This window comes from Microcebus murinus, chromosome 20, assembly GCF_040939455.1.
Source record: "Microcebus murinus isolate Inina chromosome 20, M.murinus_Inina_mat1.0, whole genome shotgun sequence".
Taxonomy (NCBI): Eukaryota; Metazoa; Chordata; class Mammalia; order Primates; family Cheirogaleidae; genus Microcebus; species Microcebus murinus.
In genome coordinates this window covers 24,411,882-24,438,254 of record NC_134123.1, presented here as the reverse complement: position 1 = coordinate 24,438,254, position 26,373 = coordinate 24,411,882, and the positions used below count along the sequence as shown (strand labels likewise).

At 43.6% G+C, this 26,373-nt stretch overlaps 1 protein-coding gene across 1 annotated transcript; it reads left to right on the top strand.

The window, feature by feature from the left end:
* Nucleotides 1–1,716: 1,716 nt before the first annotated feature.
* LOC105875432 (ATP-dependent RNA helicase DDX19A) lies at nt 1,717–24,843 on the top strand. The gene is made up of 12 exons (XM_012772460.2): nt 1,717–1,902; nt 8,818–8,866; nt 10,244–10,294; nt 11,731–11,866; nt 14,236–14,328; nt 16,464–16,566; nt 16,940–17,054; nt 20,591–20,768; nt 21,124–21,361; nt 21,910–22,072; nt 22,339–22,530; nt 22,869–24,843. Exons 1-12 carry the CDS (start codon nt 1,846–1,848, stop codon nt 22,928–22,930), a joined length of 1,437 nt encoding a protein of 478 aa, XP_012627914.1. The 5' UTR covers nt 1,717–1,845; the 3' UTR covers nt 22,931–24,843.
* The last annotated feature ends 1,530 nt before the right edge of the window (nt 24,844–26,373 follow it).

The following is a 26,373-nucleotide window of genomic DNA, read 5'->3' as shown; positions in this document are numbered from 1 at the left end:
TTAGTCAATATTATTGACAGATAAAATTTATATTCAATAAAATGATATTTTAAATATACAGTTCCATGAGTTAACAAATTTGTACATCTATATAACCAGGACTCCAATCAAGGTATAGAATAATTCTGTCACCTAGGAAGTTCCCTATGTTCTGCTCAAACTTCCCCCCTCCAGAGGCAAACACTGTTATGGTTTTATCACTATAGATTTCACTTTTCCTATTCTTGAATCTCATATAAACAGACTGATGATACAGTATGTGTCTCTCGCATCTGGTGTCTTTCCTGGAACACAATGTAAGATTTCTCTATTTCATTGTGTCTATCTGTTCTTTTTTTTATTTTATTTTAAAAAATTGTAACTTTAACAGCTCACACCTTTTTGAGTCTGTTCTTTTTTATTGCTGAATAATATTCCATTGAATAAATATATCATGATCATCCATTCTCCTGTTGATGGACATTTGGGTTGTTTCTGGTTTGGGACTATTATGATTAAATCTGCTATAAATGGACATACATTTCATAACTAGGAGTCGTATTGCAGGATCATAGAGTTAGGTGTGTGTTTAACTTCTGGAGAAACTGCTAAACTGTTATATGAAACCATCATGCCAATTTACATTGCCTCCAGAAGTTTATGAGTTGCAGTTGTTCCACATCATTCCTAACACATGATATATCAGTCTTTAATTTTAGCCTTACTATTAAATAACAATGTGCAGTGGTATCTCAGTGTGGCTTTTACTTGCATTTTCTTAACTAATGATTTTGAACACTTTTTTATGTGCTTACTATCCTCTTTGTGAAGTGTCTGTTCAAGTCATTCATACATTTTGACATGATTGTTGCAAATGTGTTCTAGAATAATACACTTTGAACTGAAATCTATATTAGTCTTTTCATCCATGCATTTCAAAATGTTTATTGAGAGTCTACTATGTACTATGAACTTCTCTAGGTTCAGTAATCAGCTGTAACCAAGACAGATAATGTCTTTACTCTGAAGTGTTCATATTCTAGTGGGGAGAGACAAAAAATTAACTGGAAACAAGATTTTTGATGATACAGAGATCCTACATCAATAGTAAAACATTGGAAACAAGCTGTATTTCCAAGGAAAGAGAAGGAGGGGACTTAGGTAACATGGTATGAGCTTAATGGACTATTATACTGCCATTACATCGGTAATTATCACATTAAAAACATTCAGCAATATAATTAAAAGGTTGAACTTAGAATTTTGTATGCTTTGCTTAGGACTGTGTAAAATACCCCTGCTATGATGCATATGGACAAAGTCTGGAAGAAACCCGAAGAAAATGAAAACGCGATTGTGTGTTGTATTTATTGGAGTTGTGGAATCATGAGAGTTTAAAGGGCTTTTTATTCATTTTGGTTTTTTTCTTACACTTGTCACGTTCTTAGTAAAAACTGGCATCCTACAGTATTCTCAAGGAACTTTCCTTTGTGTAAAGCTCTACAGTTCGCAGGGACCTATTTAATATGAGACGTGGCAGGTTTAAAAGTTTTGGGATTTCCAGTGTGAAGTAAGGCAATGAAGTGCGAACTGCCAGTTTCACTTTGCAGAGCCTGAGGATTTTAGTGCACGACGAGGCTGCGCCTACGGAAGGCCGGGCGCCAGGAGCGGCTGGGCTAGGCCGGCCACAGACCCGGCGCGGCGCGGAATAGTGACGTCTACACCGGCGGGAACTGCCGTCACCTGTGCGCCCCGCCGCTTCCGGTCGGCGTGAGTGGCGTTCTCGCGCCGGTGGCGGGCTCGGGGCCGGCGTTGGCGCGCAGTGCGCTGCAGGTTTTCGCCGGTCGGCCTCCGTCTCCCGGGACCATGGCCACGGACTCGTGGGCTCTGGCGGTGGACGAGCAGGAAGCGGCTGTCAAGTCGGTAAGTGGCTTCGGCGCCAGGGGGAGAACGTAGCACGGGCCCGAGCGGACGCTGCTGCGAGCACCGGGAGCTCCCCGGCTGGGGCAGGCCCGGGGCCGCCACTGGCCGGGAGTTTGTCGCGGGCACTTAGCCTTGTTTTGCTCCTAGGGCCAAAGAGACCAACATCTAGCTTTTTATGTTCAGCTGAGCTAGTTAAGGATTAAGGACTTTATCCTGTGGTAAATCCGTCGCGCTGTGTCTGCTAGCTTTCCTCTCTGTTTTTCAGCGTATTATGGGGGTACAAGTGTTAAGGTTACATATATTGCCCATGCCCCCCTCTCCCCTCGAGTAAGAGCTTCAAGCGTGTCCATCAAGTACACCTCTTTCTTAGTGACATTGTAGGGGAAGGCGAATTTAGATGCCGATTCCTTCTTCATTAAATGACTATTCTTTGCGTGTTCCTCTGCTACTCTATGTTTAACATTTCTTAGATCTGTGCTTAAGGTGGTTGGCAGCTTGTAGCTTTTTACAGATTAACTGATTCGGATTTAGATTTAATGTCTCCTTCTACTGCAAATGTTGGAGGGAGACACTACAAATTGTTTCATTGATGCTTAAGGTGACATTTAGTTTCATATACTGGTTCTTTGACTAATGACGATCCATTCAACTAGAGTGTAACGATATGGCAAATGGTGGCTTTCTGTTCTTGTATCTACGCCTTAAAATTTAAGTTTATTTAGTGATAATGGACTGTTGGTTTTAAGAATATAGACTGTTTTTGTAGTTTCAGTCTTATATAACTTGTTAATGCTTACATTTTCTTTCCCAGACACCTTTTATTGCTTTGGGGGCATCATCAATTTGTCAGCAGGTATTTGAAATGGAGTAAGCCCAGTGGAGTGTAGGAAGCAGCTTTGTAATCGAGTTAGGAGGGCTAGAATGGAGGGAGTGCTGCGAAAGTGGTAAGAATAATGTGACAGGTGAGCTCTCAGCCGAGAGAGGACCTTTGTGAGTAGGAAAATCAGGGGTATTGCTTGTGAAGACGTTTACATTGGAGCTGGGTATTAAAGAATGAGTCATGTTTATTAAGATAGAGGTGGCGGCTAAGGGCATTTTAGGAGAAATTCACAAAAGTGCTGGGCTTGCCTAGAGAACAGGAGTCAGAATTCATTTTTGCTGCAGCTTAAGGTTATTGGGTTGGGGGAAGAGCAGTATAGAAAGTAGTGCGGGGAGTGTACTTTGGACCTTAACTAAGAACTTAAAAGGGGAAAGGCTTTATTATCTGGTAGGTTTAGGGAATTTTAAGAGGGATGCTGACAAGATTAGATCTAAGAGCTGGCAAGATTTATTGGGCTGCAGAGGACAGAAGATATTAGAAGGAGAGATGTCCAAAGGAAAGGAGATCAGCGTGGACGTTATTCTGATAGCCCAGAGAGAGAGAGCGCATATGTTGGGCAGTGGAAGTGACAATGGATTCAAGAAATAACGTTAAGGTAGAATGTGCAGGATTTGTTAATATAAAGAGGAAAGGAGGATATAAAGCCAGGAGTTACTGTTTTTGTTTGTTTATTTAGGAGTTACTGTTTTCAACCTGGATCCTATAGGTATTATTACTAAAGTGTCAATAACAAGAATAGGGCAGTGGGAGGAAAGGCAGACTTGGTGTGGGGAATCATGAATTCAGGTTTGGCTGGTCTGAATTCAAGGTATGGGGACATCTTGATAAGGAGACATCTTGGAGTCCCCAAGAGGTGTCTAGGTTTGCTGATTTGCTAGGAAGGCTTACAGGACTCAGCGCATAGTTGTAGTCACAGCTAGGAGTTATTACAGTGAAAAGATGCAGAGTAAAATTAGAAAATGGAAAGGCTCATGGGGCAAAGTCCACAGGAAACCAGGTACAAACTTCCAAGAATCATCTCCCAGTGGAGTCCACAGAACATGCTTAATTCTTCCAGCAACAAATAGTAACAACGTATGTGACGTGTTGTCAGGGAAGCGCATGAGAGACCCACTGCTCAGGGTTTTTATTGGGACCCTGTCACATAACCTCCCTCTGTCTAGCACGTGCCAAATTCCAGACTTCCAGAAGGAAAATGAGTGTTTAGCATAAACCACATGTTTTTACCAACAGTTTAGACATAGTGGCCCCCTCTTACCAGTTCTGGGAATGGCAGGAATCCTCCCAAAATCTAAGTTCCCAGATGCTAGCCAAGGGCCAAGCTTGCAAGCAGGCTTCCCCAAGGATAGCAGTCAGGTGCGGAAGCACTGCACCTGCCAGGCGTTTGGAGTTCAGAGAGGGATCGGGACAGAGGTATAAAACTGGCAGTTTCCACAAAGAAATTAAAAAGTATCATAAGGACATACATGATTCTTGTATTCTAGAGTTTAAAAATGTAATGTTTAGCATCAGATCGCCCCTAAAAGACAGTTACTGATAATTGGTTTCAAATCTTTTTAAATCTATGACCCTAATCTAGCTATGATAGGACTGTCACCAAATATAGGCCTAAACATACTTGGTGTCTGATTCTAACCCTTGTGCTTATCAGGAGGCTGGTGTAAATAAATGGTTTGTTTTTTTTTTTGACTAGTCAAGTGCAGTAGTAAGAAGAGGGAAAGTAGTAGAACAAGGAGTTCAGTCTGTAACTGTGAACAATCAAGTGAGATAACTCACTACCTTTGGACCAGCCAAATGTTTTCTAATCGTTGGGGAAGACCTCCCCCCCTTTTTTTTTTTAACCGTACAGACCTGTGTATGTTCACTTAATAAGTGATTCGTGGTATTAGGTTATCATGTGGCTCTGCTGTCTAGATATAGTGAATGAAGATGACAGAAGAGGACAGACAAAGCACAATGATAAACAGATCCTGTATTTACATACATATAATGAGAATCTTTGGTTTGAGCTTTGAGAAGCCACTGAAAGTTTTTGAGCTTGTGTGGTCTAACGTGTACCTTCAGACTCTTTTCTGACATACAAAAAAATGGGCTTGGGGAGGGGAGAGAGAAGAAGGGAGAGGTGTGTGGGGCAGTTTAGTTCAGATGCAGTTGTAGGAACCCTAATAAAAGATAAGAGTCTGAATGGAGGCTGTAGAAATAGGACCCTGATGCCAGCTGTCTTGTCTTCACTTCTAACCCAACTAGCTTCTTTTGCTGCTGCTTTCTGACCATATTACCAGTTAAATTTCTTTTTTTCTCCTTTCCTTTTTTGAGACCAGGATATTAATTAGGATGGGGAAAAGTACTTTTATTGTAACAAAAAACTTCTGTCCAGTGTCAAGCATGCTACCTTCTGTGCGAGGTAAGATTAATAATCAGAAAGTGGCTCAGTGAGGATGAATCCAGAATGAAAGGCCATGGGGAATTGGTGGCTTACCTCTTTCCCATGGGAGTTACCTCTCAGGACAGGAATACTTGTCTACTAGTAGTTTTTTTGTTTGTTTGTTTGTTTTTTTGAGACAGAGTCTCAGTTTGTTGCCCAGGCTAGAGTGAGTGCCGTGGCATCAGCCTAGCTCACAGCAACCTCAATCTCCTGGGCTCAAGCGATTCTACTGCCTCAGCCTCCCGAGTAGCTGGGACTACAGGCATGCGCCACCATGCCCGGCTAATTTTTTGTATATATATTTTTAGTTGGTCAATTAATTTCTTTCTATTTTTAGTAGAGACGGGTCTCGCTCTTGGTCAGGCTGGTTTCGAACTCCTGACCTCGAGTAATCCACCAGCCTCGGCTTCCCAGAGTGCTAGGATTACAGGCGTGAGCCACAATGCCCGGCCTGCCAGTAGTTTTTGAATGCAGCTGAGTAAATCCTGACAAAGTCTTGCTAGTAGGATCCCCTTGCTTAGGCCCTAAACATGTCACTGTTTCTTAGTACATACAAATGACAGTACAGTGGGTTTGGTTACAGTTTTCCCCCGGGCTCCCCATTAGTTCAATTTTCTGGAACCTTGGATTAGGAAACTCCAGATTATCTCAATCACATTTTCAGACCAACCCAAGAGTAGTGTGCATTCGGCCTGAAATGAGGATTAACCAGTGGGTAAGTTCTGGTGTAAGATACCTTCCTTACATGCGCCACACCTCCCACTGGCCCGAGGGAAAGGGTATCTAGCACCAGGGAAGACCTGTGGATCTGATTTTTCTCTGGAAACCTGATTTCTAAAGAGATCAGATGAATACTCTTACTTTTTTTTTTCTAGCATTGGAATAGTGGCCGAGGACTTCCTCCTTTTAAAGGCCAAGAGCAGGGTTGGTAATGGGGCGGGGGGTCAGATTGGAGGGGGAAATATCATTTGGCAAAGTATAGTAAGCCCTCAGGAAGCACTGGCTGTTGTACTAAGAATAATGAATTATTGCATAAATTCAGGGATCTGACTTGGGGCAGTTGTTGGCCCAGGGCTTGATTTGGGAGTTCCTCAACCTGACAACATACATTTGTAATACCACCTTTATGTCACTCTTTTATTCTTACCAACACTAAACATGGAAAAATTGTTCTCATGAAAGCAGAGGTTTGATTACAATTTTATCCATTATTGCTCTGCTTGCACTTTCATTTGCAGCTTAGTAAGCAAGTTTGTACTGACTAGTACTACATGGCCAGGAGTAAATCAAAAAACCGTTTTATTCCAGTTCCTGGAAGATTTACAAAATCAGGAGCTTGGTTTTGTCAATTCTTTTATTGTAATAATTCAGCTTTTACCTAACATAATGTAGGTGGTTGATACAAGAAAGAGGATGGTAATTTATTTGCTAAGTGTTGCTTTAATACACTGTGGGCTTCAGGATTAAAAAGAAAATCTTGGTAGGCCAAGGCGGGAGGATTGCTCGAGGTCAGGAGTTCGAGACCAGCCTGAGCAAGAGAGAGACCCCCATCTCTACTAAAAAATAGAAAGAAATTATCTGGACAACTAATATATACAGAAAATATCAGCCGGGCATGGTGGCGCATGCCTGTAGTCCCGGCTACTCAGGAGGCTGAGGGAGAAGGATTGCTTGAGCCCAGGAGTTTGAGGTTGCTGTGAGCTAGGCTGACACCACGGCACTCTAACAGGGGCAACAGAGTGAGACTGTGTCTCAAAAAAAAAAAAAAAAAAAGATAAAAAATGGTACACCGTGGGGTGCTTACCATGAATGTAACTTGCAGGACTGGCTAGAAGTTACTCTGGGTGAGTCAGTGAGTGAGTGAGTGGTAAGTAGATGTGAAGGCCCAGGACATTACTCTGCATTACTGTATAACTTAGGCCAACTAAATTTGTAAACAATATTTTTTCTTCAATAATAAGCTAACCTTGCCAAGCACAGTGGCTAGACCCTGTAAACCCACCTACTTGGGAGGCTGAGATGGGAGGATCACTTGAGGCCAGGAGCTGAAGGTTATAGTGGGCTGTGATCACACCACTGCACTCCAGCGTGGGCAACAGAGCGAGATCCTGTCTCTAAAAAAATTTTTTTCTAATTAATTAACCTTAGCTTTGTAACTATTGTAACTTTTTAAATTCACAAACTTTTAAATGTTTTTAACTTTTTGACTCTTTTGTAATAACACTTAGCTTAAAACACAAACACTTTGTATAGCAGCAGTATAGAAATATTTTCTTTCTTTTTTTTTTTTTTTTGAGACAGCGTCTCATTCTGTCGTCTTGGGTAGAGTGGAGTATAGTAATGTCATCATAGCTCACTGCAACCTCCAACTCCTGACCTCAAGGGATCCTCCTGCCCCAGCTTTCCAGGATGCTAGGATTACAGGCATGAGCCACTGTGCCCAGCCAGCTTGCTTCTATTTTTAAAAGTTTTTATTTTTCTTTTTTTACTTTTTATTTGAGACGGAGTCTCACTCTGTTACCCAGGCTGGCATAGAGTGGCTATTCACAGGTACAATCATAGCCTACTATAGCCTCGAACTCCTGGGCACAAGTGATCCTCCTGCCTCATCCTCCTGAGTAGCTGGGACTAGAGGAGTGTGCCACCATTCCCAGCTCAGTTTTCTAATTTTTGTAGAGACAGGGTCTCCCTCTTGCTCAGGCCAGTCTCAAACTCCACCCTCAAGCAATCCTCCCACCTCGGCCTCCCAAACTGCTAGCATTTGGTTTACTTTTTAAACGACTCGTAGCGCAGTGAGTTCGTTTACACCAGCACAAACACATGAGGAAACATTGCATCATGACATTCTGATGGCTGTGATGTCACTAAGTGATAGGAATTTTTCAGCTCCCTTATATTCTTATGGGACCACTGTTGTATATTCAGTCTGTCATTGACTGAAACATTATGCAGAATGTGAGTGTAATAGATATTTACTGAAGGTTAGATGTTCTAGAAAGAGAACACTGGGGCTGGGCATGGTGGCTCATGCCTGTAATCCTAGCACCCTGGGAGACTGAGGTGGGAGGATTGCTTAAGATCTGCATTTCGAGATCAGCCTGAACAAGAGTGAGACCTCATCTCTACAAAAAATAGAAAAATTAGCTGGGCATGGTGGCACACCTGTAGTCCCAGCTACTCGGGAGGCTGAGGCAGGAGGTTCACTTGAGCCTAAGGGTTTGAGGTTGCAGTGACTTATGATGATGCCACAGCATTCTAGCCTGGGTGACAGAGTAAGACTCTTGTCTCCCCCAAAGAAGGGAGAGAACGTTAGAACACGTTCTCTAGAAAACAGAACATAAGTTGGAAGAGACTTAGACTTTTTTGTACTTTCCCCCCAACCATTACATTTAGTCTACCCCGCCCCCTTTTTTAGAGCTGTTGAAGATAATGTAAAATGTTTTCTCACAAGCTTATAGCAGTTTTGCCTTGAGCAGAACAAACTAACTCCCTGAATATAGCTTCTGAAGTAGTTTCAGACTAGAGTTTCTCTAGGGAGCTTCTCTTTGCTCAAAAGCCTTTTCTTCACCAGTCATTTGCTTAACTCTTGTTACTTTTTATTCCTATTCAGATGAGCAGTTTGCAAATCAAGGAAGAGAAAGTCAAAGCAGATACTAATGGTGAGTGACTAGTAACGACCAGCTAGATGAGAGTCACACACGGGCTTCTGCTTTGCACTCGCGGCTGCGATGTACAAGGAGCTTTCATTTAGTATAACTTTTGGCACATGTTGGAGAGCTAGGAAATTAAGTTTTGTTACTGAGGAATATGTTGGTTTTCCAGATTCTGTCTAGCCTCTGACTCCTTAAAATTAAGGATCACTATTGGATTGTACTGCTGCTGTTCACTTGATAAGGTTTCTTTAAAATTTTTTGACTTTTTAAAAAGTGAATCTGTGTTCAAAACTCAAAGTATGAATATAAAAACATACAAGGATTAGGGCTCACCCTAATGATCCCATCTTAACTAATTATGTCTGTGACAACTGTATTTCATAATAAGGTGACATTCTGAGGTGCTGGTTAGGACCTCATGGGAGGACCTATTTTAGGGGAGGACATGATTCAACCCATAACATTACCCCATCTCATAAGTAACCATTGTTATTGGATTTTTAATGTTCTTCCAAAGTTACTTTATGCACAGCAAATACAAATATAAATTCTATTGTCTCTTTTTTAAGCAAAAAATAACATGATATATATAGTACACTTACTTTTCCACCCAACAATGTATCTTGATCAGTACAAGCTTTCCTGATCAGTACATGGGGCTTCCTTGCTCTATTTTATACCTATGATACTGTATTGTGTCAGTACACCATAATTGTTTAACCAGTCATCTATTGACAGATGTTTGGGTTGGTCCCATATTTTTTGGTGTTATAAACAATGCTTCATTGAATAACTATTAATATAAACTTTGTCCATGTATGCAAATGTGTTTGCAGGGAAAATTCCAAAAGATTTTTGTGAGGTCAAAGGTATATGCATTTGTCGTTTTTATCAGTTTTCAAAGTACCTTCCATAGGCATTATACCAGTTTATATTTCTGCCAGCGAAGTATGAGGGTGGTTTTCTTCCTGCTACCTCATCACGGAATTGTTAGTCAAACTATGAGAATTTTGCCAGTCTGAGAGGTAAAAAATGGTAGATCATGTTTGCTAAACAAGGCTGTGTGTTTATTTTTTTATCGCCCCATCCCCCACAATGCTATATTTTAAATTAGGATTAGTAAGTTAGAGGTGACATATTCTGATCACTCTGAGTGTTAGTGTCAGTTAGTGTAACTAACTTTAAGTTAATTAAAACTTAAAGAAATTTAAAATTGTCTTACATACTTTAAAACTTCCTAGAAATAAAAATCCATTAAACATAAAGAAATGCCAACTATTTATATTTTGATCACTTAAATAAATTTCAGTATTTTCATTGTTCTACCTTTTAGGTAGGTTTAATATTTGCCTTTCTAACTATTACAACTGTTTTCTGGTGTAGGTGTTGTCAAAGCCAGTACCACTGCTGAGAAGACAGATGAAGAAGAGAAAGGTAACTGCTGTTGGCCCGTGGAGGAGGAAACTGATAATGCAAGAGACAGTGCGACCCAGGGCCTGCCTTTCTGGAGTGAGAGGCACTCTGAGCTTCAGGATCAGGGAGAGGAGAGGAACCAGTGAGACAGGAGGAGACCCAAGCGAGAGTGATGTCCCAAGAGCCAAGAAGGAAGTGTTTGTAGAGTGTCAAGTATAGGTAATAAGTAGATTAAGAGAAGAACTAGAAATTGGCTGTTAGATCGATTTGGCAGTGTGGAAGTCACTGGTGAGTTTGACAAGGGCTATTGAAGTTGAGCGGGGAGGTTAAAAATAAAAGGCCTGTTCACCAAGCGTGGTGGCTCAGGCCTGTAATCTCAGTGCTTTGGGAGGACAAAGTGGAAGGACTGCTTGAGGCCAGGAGTTGGAGAATAGCCTGGGCAATGTGATGAGACTCCATTTCTACCAAAAATTTAAAAATTAGCCTCACATGGTGGCCCATGCCTGTAGTCCCAGCTACTTGGGAGCCTGAGGTGAGTAGGTCACCTGAGCTCAGAAATTCAAGGTTGTAGTGAGCTATGATCATGTCATTGCACTGCAGCCTGGGTGACAGACTGAGACCCTGTCCCTAACAAATGGGAATGATCCAGTGGAGTAAGAAGCTGATAATGCAGGACAGTCAGTATTGAGAAAAATGTCCTTGTGGGTAGGAAGGGACGAGCACTACTGGACAAGCAGGGAGGAGCACAGGCTTCTGTCCAGTCACAGGAGGGAAGGTGGGGAATACGGGCACCAATGCAAGTGGGTGTGGTGCCTTGGTCATGTGTGAGCATGTGGAGGGGTTACATGTTTGAGAAGAAAGGAAAAAGTACAAAATGGAGGTTTGAGGAGAAGAATGTGTGAGCCGACTATGGAAACAAAGTCTTGCTGGGGCCTGACCCAGTGGCTCATACCTGTAATCCTAGCACTCTGGGAGGTGGAGGCAGGCAGATTGCTCAAGGTCAGGAGTTCGAAACCAGCCTGAGCAAGAGCGAGATCCCGCCTCTACTAAAAGGATAGAAAGAAATTAATTGGCCAACTAAAAATATATAGAAAAATTAGCCGGACATGGTGGCACATGCCTATAGTCCCAGCTACTCAGGAGGCTGAGGCAGAAAGATCGCCTGAGCCCAGGAGTTTGAGGTTGCTGTGAGCTAGGCTGACGCCACAGCACTCTAGCCCAGGCAACAAAGTGAGACTCTGTCTCAAAAAAAAAAAAAAAGACTTGCTGGGCAGCTCTGCCCATTTGCGTGTAGTGGTCAAGAGTTTAAAGTGAGACCTGTCATTGTGATGATTGTGCTTTTCTCCAGTCATGCTTGGCTGCCCAGGTGTCAGTGTGGAGAGGGAGAGGAAGTGGTTTTACAAGGGTGGGGTCTGCCAGATGAGTGTGAAGGAAATCTACTGGTTTCTTCCTGACAGAGGACCGAGCTGCCCAGTCCTTACTCAACAAGCTGATCAGAAGCAACCTTGTGGACAACACAAACCAAGTGGAAGTCCTGCAGCGGGATCCAAACTCCCCGCTCTACTCAGTGAAGTCTTTTGAAGAGCTGCGGCTGTGAGTATTTGTTCCTTTGAATGGCTGTTCCTTGCCAGTCCCTCTGTATAAAACTTAGCATCTCAGAGATTCCTGTGGGAGTTTTGCTTTCTACTTTTACTTTAAAAGATTAATGTATTCTTCTTCGAATAGGTTATAAGTCATATGATTCAGAAGTCAAAACGTATGAAAAAATTTACAGTAATAATCTCCCACCCTTGTCTTTTGGCTACCCAGTTCTTCTCCTCTTGGTAGGAATTTTTAAATGCCACAAATTAATTCATTATAGCTGAAAGTCTTTTTTCTTTTATGCTCTTAGAACTTTCAATAAAATATTGGCTGACAGGTGATTTCTGGATGTCAGGAACATTTCTTATTAGGTAAGCCCTTTTGTTAGACTCTAGGGTTTACGGTCTTAAGAACAGCTTATCTGTTTCTAGAATAAAAACTGTCAAAAGAGCCTGGGTTCCTGGTATCTTCAATAGCAAGCACCTTTGACAGTCCTGGAATTAAAAAAAAAAACAAAAAACTCCAGAACCTAGAATGAAGCTTTAGAAGAACATTTTTATGGCATTATGCTAAGAATAACTTATCATTTTAAAGGCAGAAAATTATGAAAGGTCATACCATGTTTTTTGTTTTCTTCAGTATGTTAATAAGAGGTCTTTATGGCTCATTGGTTTACATTCCTGCCTTTGTCCATGGTGTTATGAGGAACACAAGACATTCTTGCTGTCTGCTTGGGTCATAGTGAGGGACAGAAATAGCAGGTGCATAAGAATGTGGTGGAATAGATGGATTCTTTGCCTTGTTCAGCAAAATCTACATTATGCTTGCTGTGGGCAAATAGAAGCCACATTCCTTCTCTTACCAATGAGTAAGAGATACTTAAAATAAGAGAGGTTACTAGTTATTAGTGAAGTAATTATAAGGAACACTCTTTTTAAAGTGTGACTTTTTTTTAAACATTTTCTGGAAATTATGCTTTTCCATGTCACAGGCTTTATTCAACAAATTTGTCATGTCTGTTTCACATCTACCTGCCCTGATACAGTTAAGAACAGCTCTATTGTTTCCTGAGACTGACATTTTCCAAATATCAATGTTTTTTTTTAAGTTCCTTTCATTTAAAAGACTTAAGTTCTCAATTTAATGAATTGTCCTCTTTGAAAGGCAAGTTCTCTCTGATTTAGTTGTTGGTAGCAAAAGGAAATAAACAAACCTATGTTGCCTAATATACTTGGTCTGTTATGTATTTTAAAAGATTTGAATTAATCTGAAAAATAAAGGAAAAATGATGAGGTTGTAGAAGCTACTGTATCATTTGAATCGTGGTTAGGTAGTGACTATTTCCTTGACCAAATTAGAAGGTGCCAAGTATCACAGCTTTTGCTTCCAAATGAAAGGCGCCAAAGGTTATGTTTTTAAAGTTCTCGGTGTCTGAGAACCAGCATATCCCACAAGAATTTGCCTTTTAAAGACCCTGTTAAACTCTAAGGAATGCTTAGAGAACAGAAATCTTGACTTGGTGTGACTTTTTTTATTTATCTATTTTACAGTGGGCTCAACACTGAGGAAGGTCTAACTTTTATTTAGGAAACATCTGATATGGTTTTTGTTAAACATTCTGTCACTCTAGAGGTGGCATAGAGTTTATTGTAAATGTAATGTAAGAACTTTAAATGATAATTGTCGTGTAGCTACTTAGATAGGAAGTTGGTGTTTTTCTATTCCTGTTTTGCCTAGACCTAATATCTAAATCTGAGCATTTGTTAAATTCAATGTGATAACTGAACTGCCCTTACCTATTTACTGTACATCAGCTGCTGGAAACTGGCTTTGTCAATTTTCTTACATGTTGATTGTCCTGAGGGTCTGCACAGCTGGCTTTGGAAGCTTTGAACGCTGGTTCAGTTTAACACATGTACTGAGAAATTAAAACATGCACTGAGAAATCTCATGCTCTGAAGAGACTTTTAAATTTTAGCAGTATAGTAAGCAGTGTTTATTTTAATTTGTTTTGTGCTATGAGTTAATGACTACTACCCTTACTCTAGCCAGGGAACACTTACTATCTGAGGCAACCAGATTTGCAGGTCTGCTGAAAGCATGAATTTCTCCAGGAAAGGAAACCAGTCTGTATTTTATGAATTATAGAATAGTTGCACATTAAAATTTCATAGGGAAAGATGGTGGTTTGGTTTGGTTTGAGATAGTGCTTTTTAAGGCATAGGAAATTATGTCTGACAGAGGTAGGAAGCATTGTTTCTTGCTAGATACAGGGAACAGTAATTCCAGGCCTTCTGAAAGATAACAGGCCTTCTGAAACAATTTTACCTTCTGAAACAATTTTACCTACTAGGAATCCATCCTCTGTTTTCTTGTCCTAGAAAACCACAGCTTCTCCAGGGAGTCTATGCCATGGGCTTCAATCGACCGTCCAAGATACAAGAGAATGCGTTACCCATGATGCTTGCTGAACCGTGAGTATGCAGAACCAAGCACATCCCTTCTAAATTTGATTAAATAAAGTCTCCCACAAACAGCTGTTAGTGCGCCTGAGAAGAAAAGGGGCCATTTAGGGCAACCTCTTTCCTCAGGAAAACAGCTTGGGCAAGTGCGGTGAAGCATAAGGAATTGGATACAGTTTCTGCTCTTCTGCACTTCATAGTAAAAACTGATAGAAAAGGTAGTACTTGATTCTATGCAGTTTTTTTGTTTGTTTTTTGAGAAAAGGTTTTGCTCTGTTACCTAGGCTAGAGTACAGGGGCGTTATCATAGCTCACTACAACCTCAAACTCCTGGGACTATAGGTATACACCACCATGACTGGCTGATGTGTTTTGCTTTTTGTAGAGACAGGGTCGCTGTTGCCCAGGTTGGTCTTGAACTCCCAGCCTCCATATATTCTCCCTTCTCGGCTTCCCAAAGTGCTAGGATTACAGGTTTGAGTTACTGTCCCTGGCTGTTGTATGCAGTTTTAAAAATTAGGTTTTTAAAAGTTGTTTTGAAATGTTTGAGATCTCCAAAAAGGTGTAAAGAATAATACCAAGAATGCTTGCAGCCCTGTACTGCCAAGGAATGAAACATGGACCCGGTTGCCACAGGAAGCGCCTGGGTGCCCCTCCCTTCATAGGCCCCCTTTTCCCCCAACCAGAACGAGCCCCTTTCTGAGATGGGCTGTCATTCCCTCAGGTTTCTTTATACTTTTACTACCTATGTACATGTCCCTAAGACTCTGAACAGTAGTTTACAACTCTTTTTTTTTTTGAGACAGAGTCTTGCTTTGTTGCCCAGGCTAGAGTGAGTGCAGTGGCATCAGCCTAGCTCACAGCAACCTCAAACTCCTGGGCTCAAGCAATCCTGCTGCCTCAGCCTCCCGAGTAGCTAGGACTACAGGATGCGCCACCATGCCCAGCTAATTTTTTCTCTATACATTAGTTGGCCAATTAATTTCTATTTCTAGTAGAGACGGGGTCTCGCTCTTGCTCAGGCTGGTTTGAACTCCTGACCTCGAACAATCTGCCCGCCTCGGCCTCCCAGAGAGCTAGGATTACAGGTGTGAGCCACCACGCCCGGCCTACAACTCTTTATTTTATAATGAGAAAAATTATTTTCTAATGACAAAAATGCCACCTATTCCCATGACACTGGGTCACGTGAAGTAGGATATAAAAGTTCCCTCTAACACATCCATCTGATTTGGTATCCTGCATTGTCCATAAAAATGGGGAAACACCACATCAGGTGCCAAGTCCTGAGGACACGTGGTGGCTCAGCAGGAAATATCATTGGAGACTCATTTGGGCAGTTCTTATTCTATACTCTTGCTTTCCATGGGAGCCTTGGGGTAGAAAACTAGGGGCTCTCTAGCTGTGCTAGAGTCTAGAATGACGATTTCTTGGTGTGAACCTGTCTAAAACAGTTATTTTCTATTTAAGCTCTTTTTTTTTTTTTTTTTTTTTTTTTGAGACAGAGTCTCACTCTGTTGCCCAGGCTAGAGTGAGTGCCGTGGCGTCAGCCTAGCTCACAGCAACCTCAAACTCCTGGGCTCAAGCAATCCTTCTGCCTCAGCCTCCCGAGTAGCTGGGACTACAGGCATGCGCCACCATGACTAGCTAATTTTTTGTATATATATATTTTAGTTGGTCAATTAATTTATTTCTATTTTTGGTAGAGACGGGGTCTTGCTCAGGCTGGTTTCGAACTCCCGACCTTGAGCAATCCGCCCGCCTCAGCCTCCCAAAGTGCTAGGATTATAGGCGTGAGCCACCACACCCGGCTGACTTAAGCTCTTTTTTAAACAATATATAAAAAAAGGTATCAGAGTGGCCAGGTGCCACGGCTTCTACTGTAGTCACAGCAGTTTTGGAGGCTGAGGCAGGAGGATTGCTTGAGCTCAGGAGTTTTAGGCTGCTGTGAGATAACATCCTGCCACTGCACAATAGCCTGGGCAACAGAATGAGACCCTGTCTCGAAAAAAAAGTATCAAAGTAATTTGTTCTCAATAATATAGAGAAGCATAAAGGGGGAGATACTCCTTGCACCCAGAGAGGACATTGTTGCTTTATTGTGTTTAACCAACAGTAATGTCGTTTTTTATCATTCCTTGATGCAGCCCACAGAACCTGATTGCCCAGTCTCAGTCTGGTACTGGCAAAACTGCGGCTTTTGTCCTGGCCATGCTCAGCCGAGTGGAAACAGCAGAGAGATACCCGCAGGTGAGGGCTTGGGAAGCCTGGCAGCCCTGGCTTGTCTGCCCTAGAAGTGGCAGTGCCTCCTGGTGAGGGCTTATAGGAGAGGGTTGAAGTTTTCTACACCTCAGGCAGAGGTGGTTAGCACCCCAGACTCTGACCTGGGCAGGAGGCATTTGGAAGCAGCAGCCTTCCACAGTGGCTTGCAAAGGCCTCCACCAAGCCAGGGTTCCCTACTGAGGCTTCGGTCAATAACTGAAAGTTGGGGCTGGTTTGAAGGATGCAGGTCCCTGCACTATTCACATGGTAATAACATCAGCACGCTTGTTGCTAAGCTTGTCACTTGTCGTCTGTTCGTAAATGGCTCTCCTAAACTCATCCTTTATGATTTCTCCATCAGTGTTTGTGCCTCTCCCCAACGTATGAGCTGGCACTTCAAACAGGAAAAGTGATTGAGCAGATGGGCAAATTTCATCCAGAACTAAAGCTTGCTTATGCTGTACGAGGCAATAAACGTGAGTATAAGGGGTGAGACTTCAGCAGTCAGCAGGGTAGTTTGAATTTTAAAGATGTGATAACCTTATTCAACTTTTTAGTTCAGTCTGACCCTGGAGCCTAACTGCATGTCTTTTAGCAAATCTATTTAAATACCTGCTAATTTGTTAACAGTCTTCTTCTGTCTTAAAATAAGATTTTCAGTTGCCAAAAGTCCCTGCATGACTCATGGATTTCTTCACTGAAGAATACAGGGTTTTGCATTTGGCATCGAAAGTTATGGGACCTGAGAGGAATTAGGACCTGAGGATGGTAGGTTGGGGTCAGATGCCATCCTTTAAAAGCAAGCACAGGCCGGGTCCGGTGGCTCATGCCTGCAGTCGTAGGCTGAGGCTAGAGGATCGCTTGAGGTCAGCAGTTTGATACCAGTCTGGGTAAGAGCTAGCCCGTTTCTGCTGAAAATAGAAAAAATTAGCTGGGCAGGGTGACGTGCACCTGTAGTCCCAGCTACTTGGGAGGCTGAGGCAGGAGGACTGCTTGAGGAGTTTGACGTTGCAGTGAGCTAGGATTATGTCACTACACTCTAGTCAGGGTAACAGAGTGAGACTCTGTCTAAAAAAAAAAAAGGAAAGAAAGAAAAACATTGTGGTTTGGCATGCAGCAAAAGCACTTTATCGAGGAATTGTGAGATTGGGTACTTTGGATATTTTTGTGTGTGTTTATCTGATATCTCAAACTGATAAATGCAACCTAAGTGAAGTGTACCAGAAGGTTGTGACAGCATGTATCTTCCTAGATTGTTTTGTAACATGGGACCTCACTGTCTGAGTGGCTAATATATTAACTGTATTTAATATATCATTTTTTAAAGGTTCTAATTTTGACTGACAGCCAGTGGGCATTGAGAAAATGATTTTTTTTTTTTTTTTTTTTGAGACAGGGTCTCACTTTGTTGCCCAGGCTAGAGTGAGTGCCATGGCATCAGCCTAGCTCACAGCAACCTCAAACTCTTGGTCTCAAGCGATCCTCCTGCCTCAGCCTCCCAAGTAGCTGGGACTACAGGCATGCACCACCATGCCCGGCTAATTTTTTGTATATATATTTTTAGTTAGTCAATTAATTTCTTTCTATTTTTAGTAGAGACGGGGTCTCGCTTAGGCTGGTTTCGAACTCCCAACCTCGAGCAATCCGCCCACCTCAATCCGCCCACCTCGGCCTCCCAGAGTGCTAGGATTACAAGCGTGAGCCACCTCGCCCGGCCGAGAAAATGATTTTAAGTGTTAATTTAAAACTTTTCTAGTGGATAGTTGAATTCCTAAACAAAGGCCATTTTACCTCAATACTATGGTGATTTTATTTTTAGATGGGTTTCAAATTTTTGATGTTTTTAAGATAGTAACATGTTTGAAAATTGAAAAGAATCTATGATAGAAACTTTTCTTGCTTGGCCCCCAACCACCTACTTCTCTGGCTAGAGGCAGCCACTACTAACCAGTTTGTGTCCTGCTAGAGACATTCTGTGCTGTTATAATCAAGTTATATATGCATATGCGTGTGTGAGAATATGCACTGTACATGTAAACTCACACATACATATATTACATTTATCTTTTTCCCCCTTTTTGGTATATAAGCTACTAACTTTTTTTCACTTTTTGTTGAGCTAGGATCTCCCTGTGTTTCCCAGGTTGGACTTGAACTCCTAGACTCAAGTGATCTTCCTGCCTCCCGAGTAGCTGGGTCTATAGGGACGTGCCACCATACCCAGCTAATTTTTTCTATTTTTAGTAGAGACCATGTCTCACTTTCACTCAGGCTGGTCTCTAACTCCTAATCTCAAGCAATCCTCCTGCCTCAGCCTCCCAGAGTGCTAGGATTACAAGTGTGAGCCACCACACTCCCTGTTTGACTTTTAATAATTTTGGAGATTTTTTCTTACCAGTTCCTAAACACTTTTATGAATGTCATCCATTGGGTATAGCATACTTAATCAGTTACCTCCTTGCTGTGTTCTTCTTGCATATATTACATGTTACCGCATATGAATATACCTGCAGGATTACTTTCTAATAGTGGAAGTGTTGATCAAAGGGTATATGCATTAGTAATTTTGATAGATAATTGTAACAAGGCCGGGCGCAGTGGCTCATGCCTGTAATCCTAGCACTCTGGGAGGCTGAGGCGGGAGGATCGCTCAAGCTCAGGAGTTTGAGACCGGCCTGAGCAAGAGTAAAACCCCGTCTCTACTATAAATAGAAAGAAATTAATTGGCCAACTAAAAATAAATTAAAAAATTAGGCAGGCATGGTGGTGCATGCCTGTAGTCCCAGCTACTCCGGGAGGCTGAGCAGGAGGATCACTTGAGCCCAGGATTTGGAGGTTGCTGTAAACTAGGCTGACGCCATGGCACTCTAGCCTAGGCAACACAGTGAGACTCTTTTTTTTTTTTTGGAGACAAAGATTATTTGTAACAATATCCCACCACCTATAGTTTGAAAGTAATGTTTTTTTTTTCCTTTGGGAGTCACTGTGTTGCACTGGCTAAAGATCAGTGGTATCATCATAGCTCACTGCAACCTCACACTCCTGGGCTCAAGACATCCTCCTGAGTAGCTAGGACTACAGATGCACGCCACCATACCCTGTTAATTTTTTTCCTTTTTTGTATACACAGGATCTTGCTTTTGCTCAGGCTGGTCTTGAACTCCTGGCCTCAAGCAATCCTCCCAGAGTGGTAGGATTACAGGCATGAGCCACTGCATCTGGCTGTAATGTATTTTTTATTTATTTTTATTTTTTTTCTTTCTTTCTTTATTTTTTTTTGAGACAGAGTCTCACTTTGTTGCCCAGGCTAGAGTGAGTGCCATGGCGTCAGCCTAGCTCACAGCAACCTCAATCTCCTGGCTCAAGCGATCCTCCTGCCTCAGCCTCCCAAGTAGCTGGGACTACAGGCATGCACCACCATGCCCGGCTAATATTTTGTATATATATTTTTTAGTTGGTCAATTAATTTCTTTCTATTCTTAGTAGAGACAGGGTCTTGCTCAGGCTGGTTTCGAACTCCTGACCTTGAGCAATCCGCCCGCCTCGGCCTCCCAGAGTGCTAGGATTACAGGCGTGAGCCACCACGCCCGGCCGTTTTTTAAATCAAAGTGCTTAAGTAAACTATCTACACAGTGGGATGTCTAGACACCAGTTAACAGAGGCAAAAATTATTGGGCCAGGATCCTGGGACTCACCACTACCAATTTAGGAGTAAGCAAGTGAGCTGTGAGTAAATGGATGATAGGAAAAGCATAAAAGTAAGGATAAAGAGAAGCGTTGGATGATGTTGAATTATGGACCGTAGAAGGAAACTGATGCTTATTTACGATTCACTGTGGGATTTGATTCTGCCCACATGACAGAAGAAACCAAGATTTGAGGGAAACTTACGTGTGTTTTGACATTTGGGATTAACTTGTTTTACTGGTCCTGGAAGGATGGGCAGGGCTTTGATTTCCAGAGGTGGCTTTGCCTTTGAAATACCCACAGAAAACGTCTTGGGTCTCCACAGTGGAAAGGGGTCAAAAGATCAGTGAGCAGATTGTCATCGGGACCCCTGGGACTGTGCTGGACTGGTGCTCCAAGCTCAAGTTCATCGACCCCAAGAAGATCAAGGTGTTTGTTCTGGATGAGGCCGACGTGATGATAGCTACTCAGGGCCACCAGGATCAGAGCATCCGCATCCAGAGGTAGGAATCTTGAGCAGGGAGGAACTTCTCGGCCTCCCGATCTGCGGCATCTCCTCCCTTTGCTCCCTTTAATATGCCCCTTCTCTCTTCTGTCGAGTTCTTTACTCTCATATTTTCAGCAGCATTAGTTTGTCGGGCCATTTCCATGTCTGCACCGACCCTATGCCCTGCCAGCCTGGCTGGAGGAAGGAGACATGAGGACTCTTCCCCAGCCCTGTCCCCACCGAGGTCTTCTCCTCCTCCCCGTGACGCTCCTTCCTGGGGACCCAGACCGTCCAGGCTGGGCCGCCCGTGCACCTGCTCCTTCCGCCGAAAACCGCAGGGTGGTGCCAGATGCCCGGGCCTTCCCTTGCAGGATGCTGCCCAGGAACTGCCAGATGCTGCTTTTCTCTGCCACCTTTGAAGACTCCGTGTGGAAGTTTGCCCAGAAAGTGGTCCCGGACCCAAACGTTATCAAACTGAAGCGTGAGGAGGAGACCTTGGACACCATCAAGCAGTATTATGTGCTGTGCAATAGCAGAGACGAGAAGTTCCAGGCCTTGTGTAACCTGTACGGGGCCATCACGATTGCTCAAGCCATGATCTTCTGCCATGTGAGTAGCCGCAGCAGCAGCAGGGGGCCTGCTGGGGTCCACCCTCAGCCTGGAGTGGTGGCGCATGCCTGTAGTCCCAGCTACTCTGGAGGTTGAGGCAGAAGGATTCCTTGAGCCCAGGAGTTGGAGGTTGCTGTGAGCTAGGCTGACACCATGGCACTCTAGCCCAAGCAACAGAGTGAGACTCTGTCTCAAAAAAAAAAAGCCAATCAAGGATTGCTCCTTCCATTTATTTATCATGTTGTCTCTTAAGACTCCTTAATCTAAAACAGTTTTCTCCTCCTTTTTTGCATTTCATAATGGACATCTTCAAGAGTCTAGGCTTAGTAGTCTTTTAGGATTTCTCTACTTTTCCCTCTTTGTGATTATACTCATGTTAAATATTTTTGTAAGATTACTACCGAGGTGACATTGTTTCTTCCTGTCGCATTACATCAGGTTAGCAGTTAAGGGTTAAATTTCCTCAATTGTTAAGTTTCAGATAGTTTTCCGGATCAAATATATTCTCTTCAGATACCTTCATTTCTCAGTCATTTTCTTTCTTGCAGACCCGCAAAACAGCTAGCTGGCTGGCAGCAGAGCTCTCAAAAGAAGGCCACCAGGTGGCTCTGCTGAGTGGCGAAATGATGGTGGAGCAGAGGGCTGCAGTGATCGAGCGCTTCCGAGAGGGCAAAGAGAAGGTTCTGGTGACCACCAACGTGTGTGCCCGAGGTGAGCAGAGAATGTGTCTGGGTCTGCTAGGTTCAGGGTCCCAGGTCCTGTTAGCGAGAGAAATCCTTCTGCACCTGCCGAGGTTCTGTTCTTTCCCTCTGGATTCTGCTGTGTCTGTATGTGCCCTGTCTTGTACCCAGTCCCCACAGTTGGCATGTCCTAGACTCTCCCCCCACCCAGGGTTGGTCTACGTTGATCTACCTGTGGGTGACAGTGGCTTTTGTCTCCCATCCTTACTCCTCTGTGTTTCCCTCTCCTTCACGCAGGCATCGACGTTGAACAGGTATCTGTCGTCATCAACTTTGATCTTCCCGTGGACAAGGACGGGAACCCGGACAACGAGACCTACCTGCACCGGATCGGGCGCACCGGGCGCTTTGGCAAGAGGGGTCTGGCCGTGAACATGGTCGACAGCAAGCACAGCATGAACATCCTGAACAGGATCCAGGAGCATTTTAGTGAGTCCCTGGGAGGGTCCTCGGCCCAGCACCCTTTCCTGGGGAGCAGGGATGGGAAAGGGGTGGGTTTTTCTGTAGCTCGAGAGAGCCCTTTGTCCCTGAGCACAGTACTCTCCTTTCCTACCATGTGGAAGTGCTCAGGGAGCACACCCGGAGAGTTCAGGGGTCAGGGACTCAAATGACACTGTCCCGGTGGCTCTGACTGTTGCTGTCAGTGACCAGGGCCCCATTGCCCCTGCTCAGGCACTGGGAGCCTTTGGGACTAAGTGAAGGCTGCTATGGCCTGAGGTGTGGCACGTTCCTAGGCGGGACAGAGACCTGTGTTTCTCCCCCCCCAGATAAGAAGATAGAAAGATTGGACACAGATGATTTGGATGAGATTGAGAAAATAGCCAACTGAGAAGCTCCACCAGTCACGGGTGCCCACCCTGGCGCTGCCGCTCCCTGGAGACAAGTGCTTTCTCGGCACAGGCCTGGACAGTCACCATGACAACGATGACATGAGTAGAGAGAAAACTACCTACCTCATTTCAAATTACATTTGGACTTGCCCAAAATTTGTGGAAATAATCGGGGAAAACAGGAAAATTTTACATTTTGGAAAATTTAGTCCTTTTTCCCCCCTTTTTTTAAGCCATGGTTTCCCCATCTTTATGGTAATCTGGTTGCTGTTTATAATCACTGGCCCCAGGACTCCTTGCCTGTTTTCTGGCTTGGGGTGTTAGGAGCAGCCTCCAGCCCCTGAGGAAATGCTAACTGTAGAGGCCAGGCAGGACGGGGTGTGGCCCCACTGCCGTGGGTGGAGCAGGTAGCAGCAGAGTCCTGGGACCTGCCCCCTTTCCTGGACCCCTCATGAGCAATTCATCTGGCCTTGAGGCCAGCCTCCTCCTCCTGAAATCTAGAAACGGTCCACACCTCACCCCTTTACCTCTGTGCTCTGTTGCAGAAGATATCCATTTCTCCCCGAGGAGAAACTCGGCTACTTTTGTAAACTTCAGATTTGCGGAGAACCGTAGACACCAGTGGATCCCAGCCCCTTTGAGAGATTGGTCCAGCCAGGGTAGATGAATCCTTCAAGGATCCTGCCTGCCTTCTCCTGTCAATTGTCCCATGAGCTTATTCTTGGCAGCCAGGACACACCGGTGATTGTCTCAATACACGTCTTGCCGAGTTAGTTGGTTCTTACCCATGGGGTGTCACACGGTGCCTAGAGCCAAGCAGCAGTTTGGAAAGGAAGTTATGACCAAGTGTAAACTCTGACCATGGTGTTCATCCATAATAGTGGACTTTAAGGACAGAAAATTCTAACTATACGCACCATTCATTATGCTAAGACATTTTACAGGAATTATGAGAAACGCTTTACTAATCATGATTTTTGTGTTTTTCTGCTTACTAGACTAATATATACTCATTTAAAAAAACGTGTGTGTATATAATAAAATGAGAGTGCCCTCCCTCCCCACCTCTCGGTCACCATTGCTGGCAACTTGGTGAACATTCCATCATATTGTGTTCTATTGGCCTTAAACCAACCAAGTTTTCTTTAAAAAAAAAAAAAGTGAATGTTCTATTCATGCTGTTGTACAGCCTGCTTTTTCTCTGGTCAGCGAATCTTGGACATGTTGAGATGTCCGGCACATGTAGCTCTTCCTCATTCTGGAAACTGGCTGTCATTCTAGCATGCAGCTGTTCCAGCATTTATTTCCTGGTTCCGCTGGTGACCGGCCTAGGGGATTTCTCGCATGTGGCTATTGCCCACCATGAACATCTTTGTTCTTATCTTTGAGTGCTGGTGAGAAACAGTCCTGGAAATAAAATTGTTGGGTCAAAGAGTGGGGACATTTAAAATTTTAATACATTGCCAATTAAGCCTGCCAAAATTTTTATCAATTTATGTTATTGTGATACAAAAATATCTATTACCTGCTTGCCAATACTCTGTATTATCAATTTTAAAAATTTTGCCAGCCTCAGTAGCAAAAACAGATTATGCCATTGCTTTTTTTTATTTTTTAAGTGAGGCTTCGCAAATGTTCCGTTTATTGGATATTTGTATTTTCTCTGTTGGGAAACTGCCCATATTCGTCTCACCATTTTATTATTAGATTATTAGTCTTTACTGATTTTTAGCAACCTTTGTATATTAGGGAAATTAGACTTTGTGTTGAGTGGGGGCAGCTTTTCTAGTTCCTTTACAAACTTTTTTTTTTTTAATGCTACCCAAAATTTTGATTTTTGATTTGTTAGATTTTAATAAATCTGGATTTCACGTTAGGGAGCTTTCCTCATTCCAGTACTATAAAACATTTACCCATGTTTCCTGTGATTCTTGGGGCAGTAAATTTTCTAAGTTCTTACAGGTCTTAAGAAGGTTGTCATTTTGCCCTGCTTGTTCAGCTGTGAGCAATTCTAGTGTCATAGCGGTTGAACACTTGGCAGCGCTGAGGTTGCCTGTCCAAGAGTCGCTGCCACCAAGTGAAACGGGTAAGACCAGCGGGTGTGTCAGAGTTAAGAGTCGGGCAGGCTGGGCGCGGTGGCTCACGCCTGTAATCCTAGCACTCTGGGAGGCCAAGGCAGGTGGATTGCTCCAGGTCAGGAGTTCGAAACCAGCCTGAGCAAGAGTGAGACCCCCGTCTCTACTAAAAATAGAAAGAAATTAGCCAAACAACTAAATATAGAAAAAATTAGCCGGGCATGGTGGCGCATCCCTGTAGTCCCAGCTACTCGGGAGGCTGAGGCAGCAGGATCGCTTGAGCCCAGGAGTTTGAGGTTGCTGTGAGCTAGGCTGACGCCACGGCACTCTAGCCTGGGCAACAAAGCGAGATTCTGTCTCAAAATAAAAAAGTCAGGGGCAAGACTAAGTGTCCACGTGGTAAAGGTGGTGCAGGAGAGACTGTGCAGGGGTGTGGGGGAAGAGGGGACACAGGAGCCATGGCTGGGGTGAGGAAGGGGTTATAGCAAGATGCAAGGGACAAGAAAGATGAAGTGGGTGCTGTGAAGGGAGCCAGGCTTGGGGTGGGAAGGAGGTAAGACACAGGTCAGAGAAGAGTCGAAGACACAGCTTAGGGCTCAGGCATGACTGCCTTGACCCCAACAACAGTGAGACAGAAAATGGAAAAGTAGAAAACAAAACACACCGTCTGGCCGGGGCATGGTGGCTCATTCGTATAATCCGAGGCAGGTGGATTGCTCCAGGTCAGGAGTTTGAAACCAGCCTGAGCAAGAGCGAGACCCCGTCTCTACTATAAATAGAAAGAAATTGGCCAACTAATATATATAGAAAAAATTAGCCAGGCATGGTGGCACATGCCTGTAGTCCCAGCTACTCGGGAGGCTGAGGCAGCAGGATCGCTTGAGCCCAGGAGTTTAGGTTGCTGTGAGCTAGGCTGATTTCACGCCACTTACTCTAGCCTGGAAGCCTGGCAACAAAGAACAAAATAGGCAGGCAGGCAGGCCGGGCATGGTGGCTCACACCTATAATCCTAGCACTCTGGGAGGCTGAGGCGGATTGCTCAAGGTCAGGAGTTCCGAAAACAGCCAGGGCAAGAGTGAGACCCCGTCTCTACTATAAATAGAAAATTGATTGGCCAACTAATATATATAGAAAAAATTAGCCAGGCACGGTGGCACGTGCCTGTAGTCCCAGCTACTCGGGAGGCTGAGGCAGGAAGATCGCTTGAGCCCAGAAGTTTGAGGTTGCTGTGAGCTTGGCTGCCGCGGCACACACTCTAGCCTGGACAACAAAGTGAGACACTGTTTCAGAAAGAAAAACAAAAGACACTGTAAGTATTTTCATGGACTAGCAATGGAACGAAAATACAGATCTGTGAGCAGGGCTGA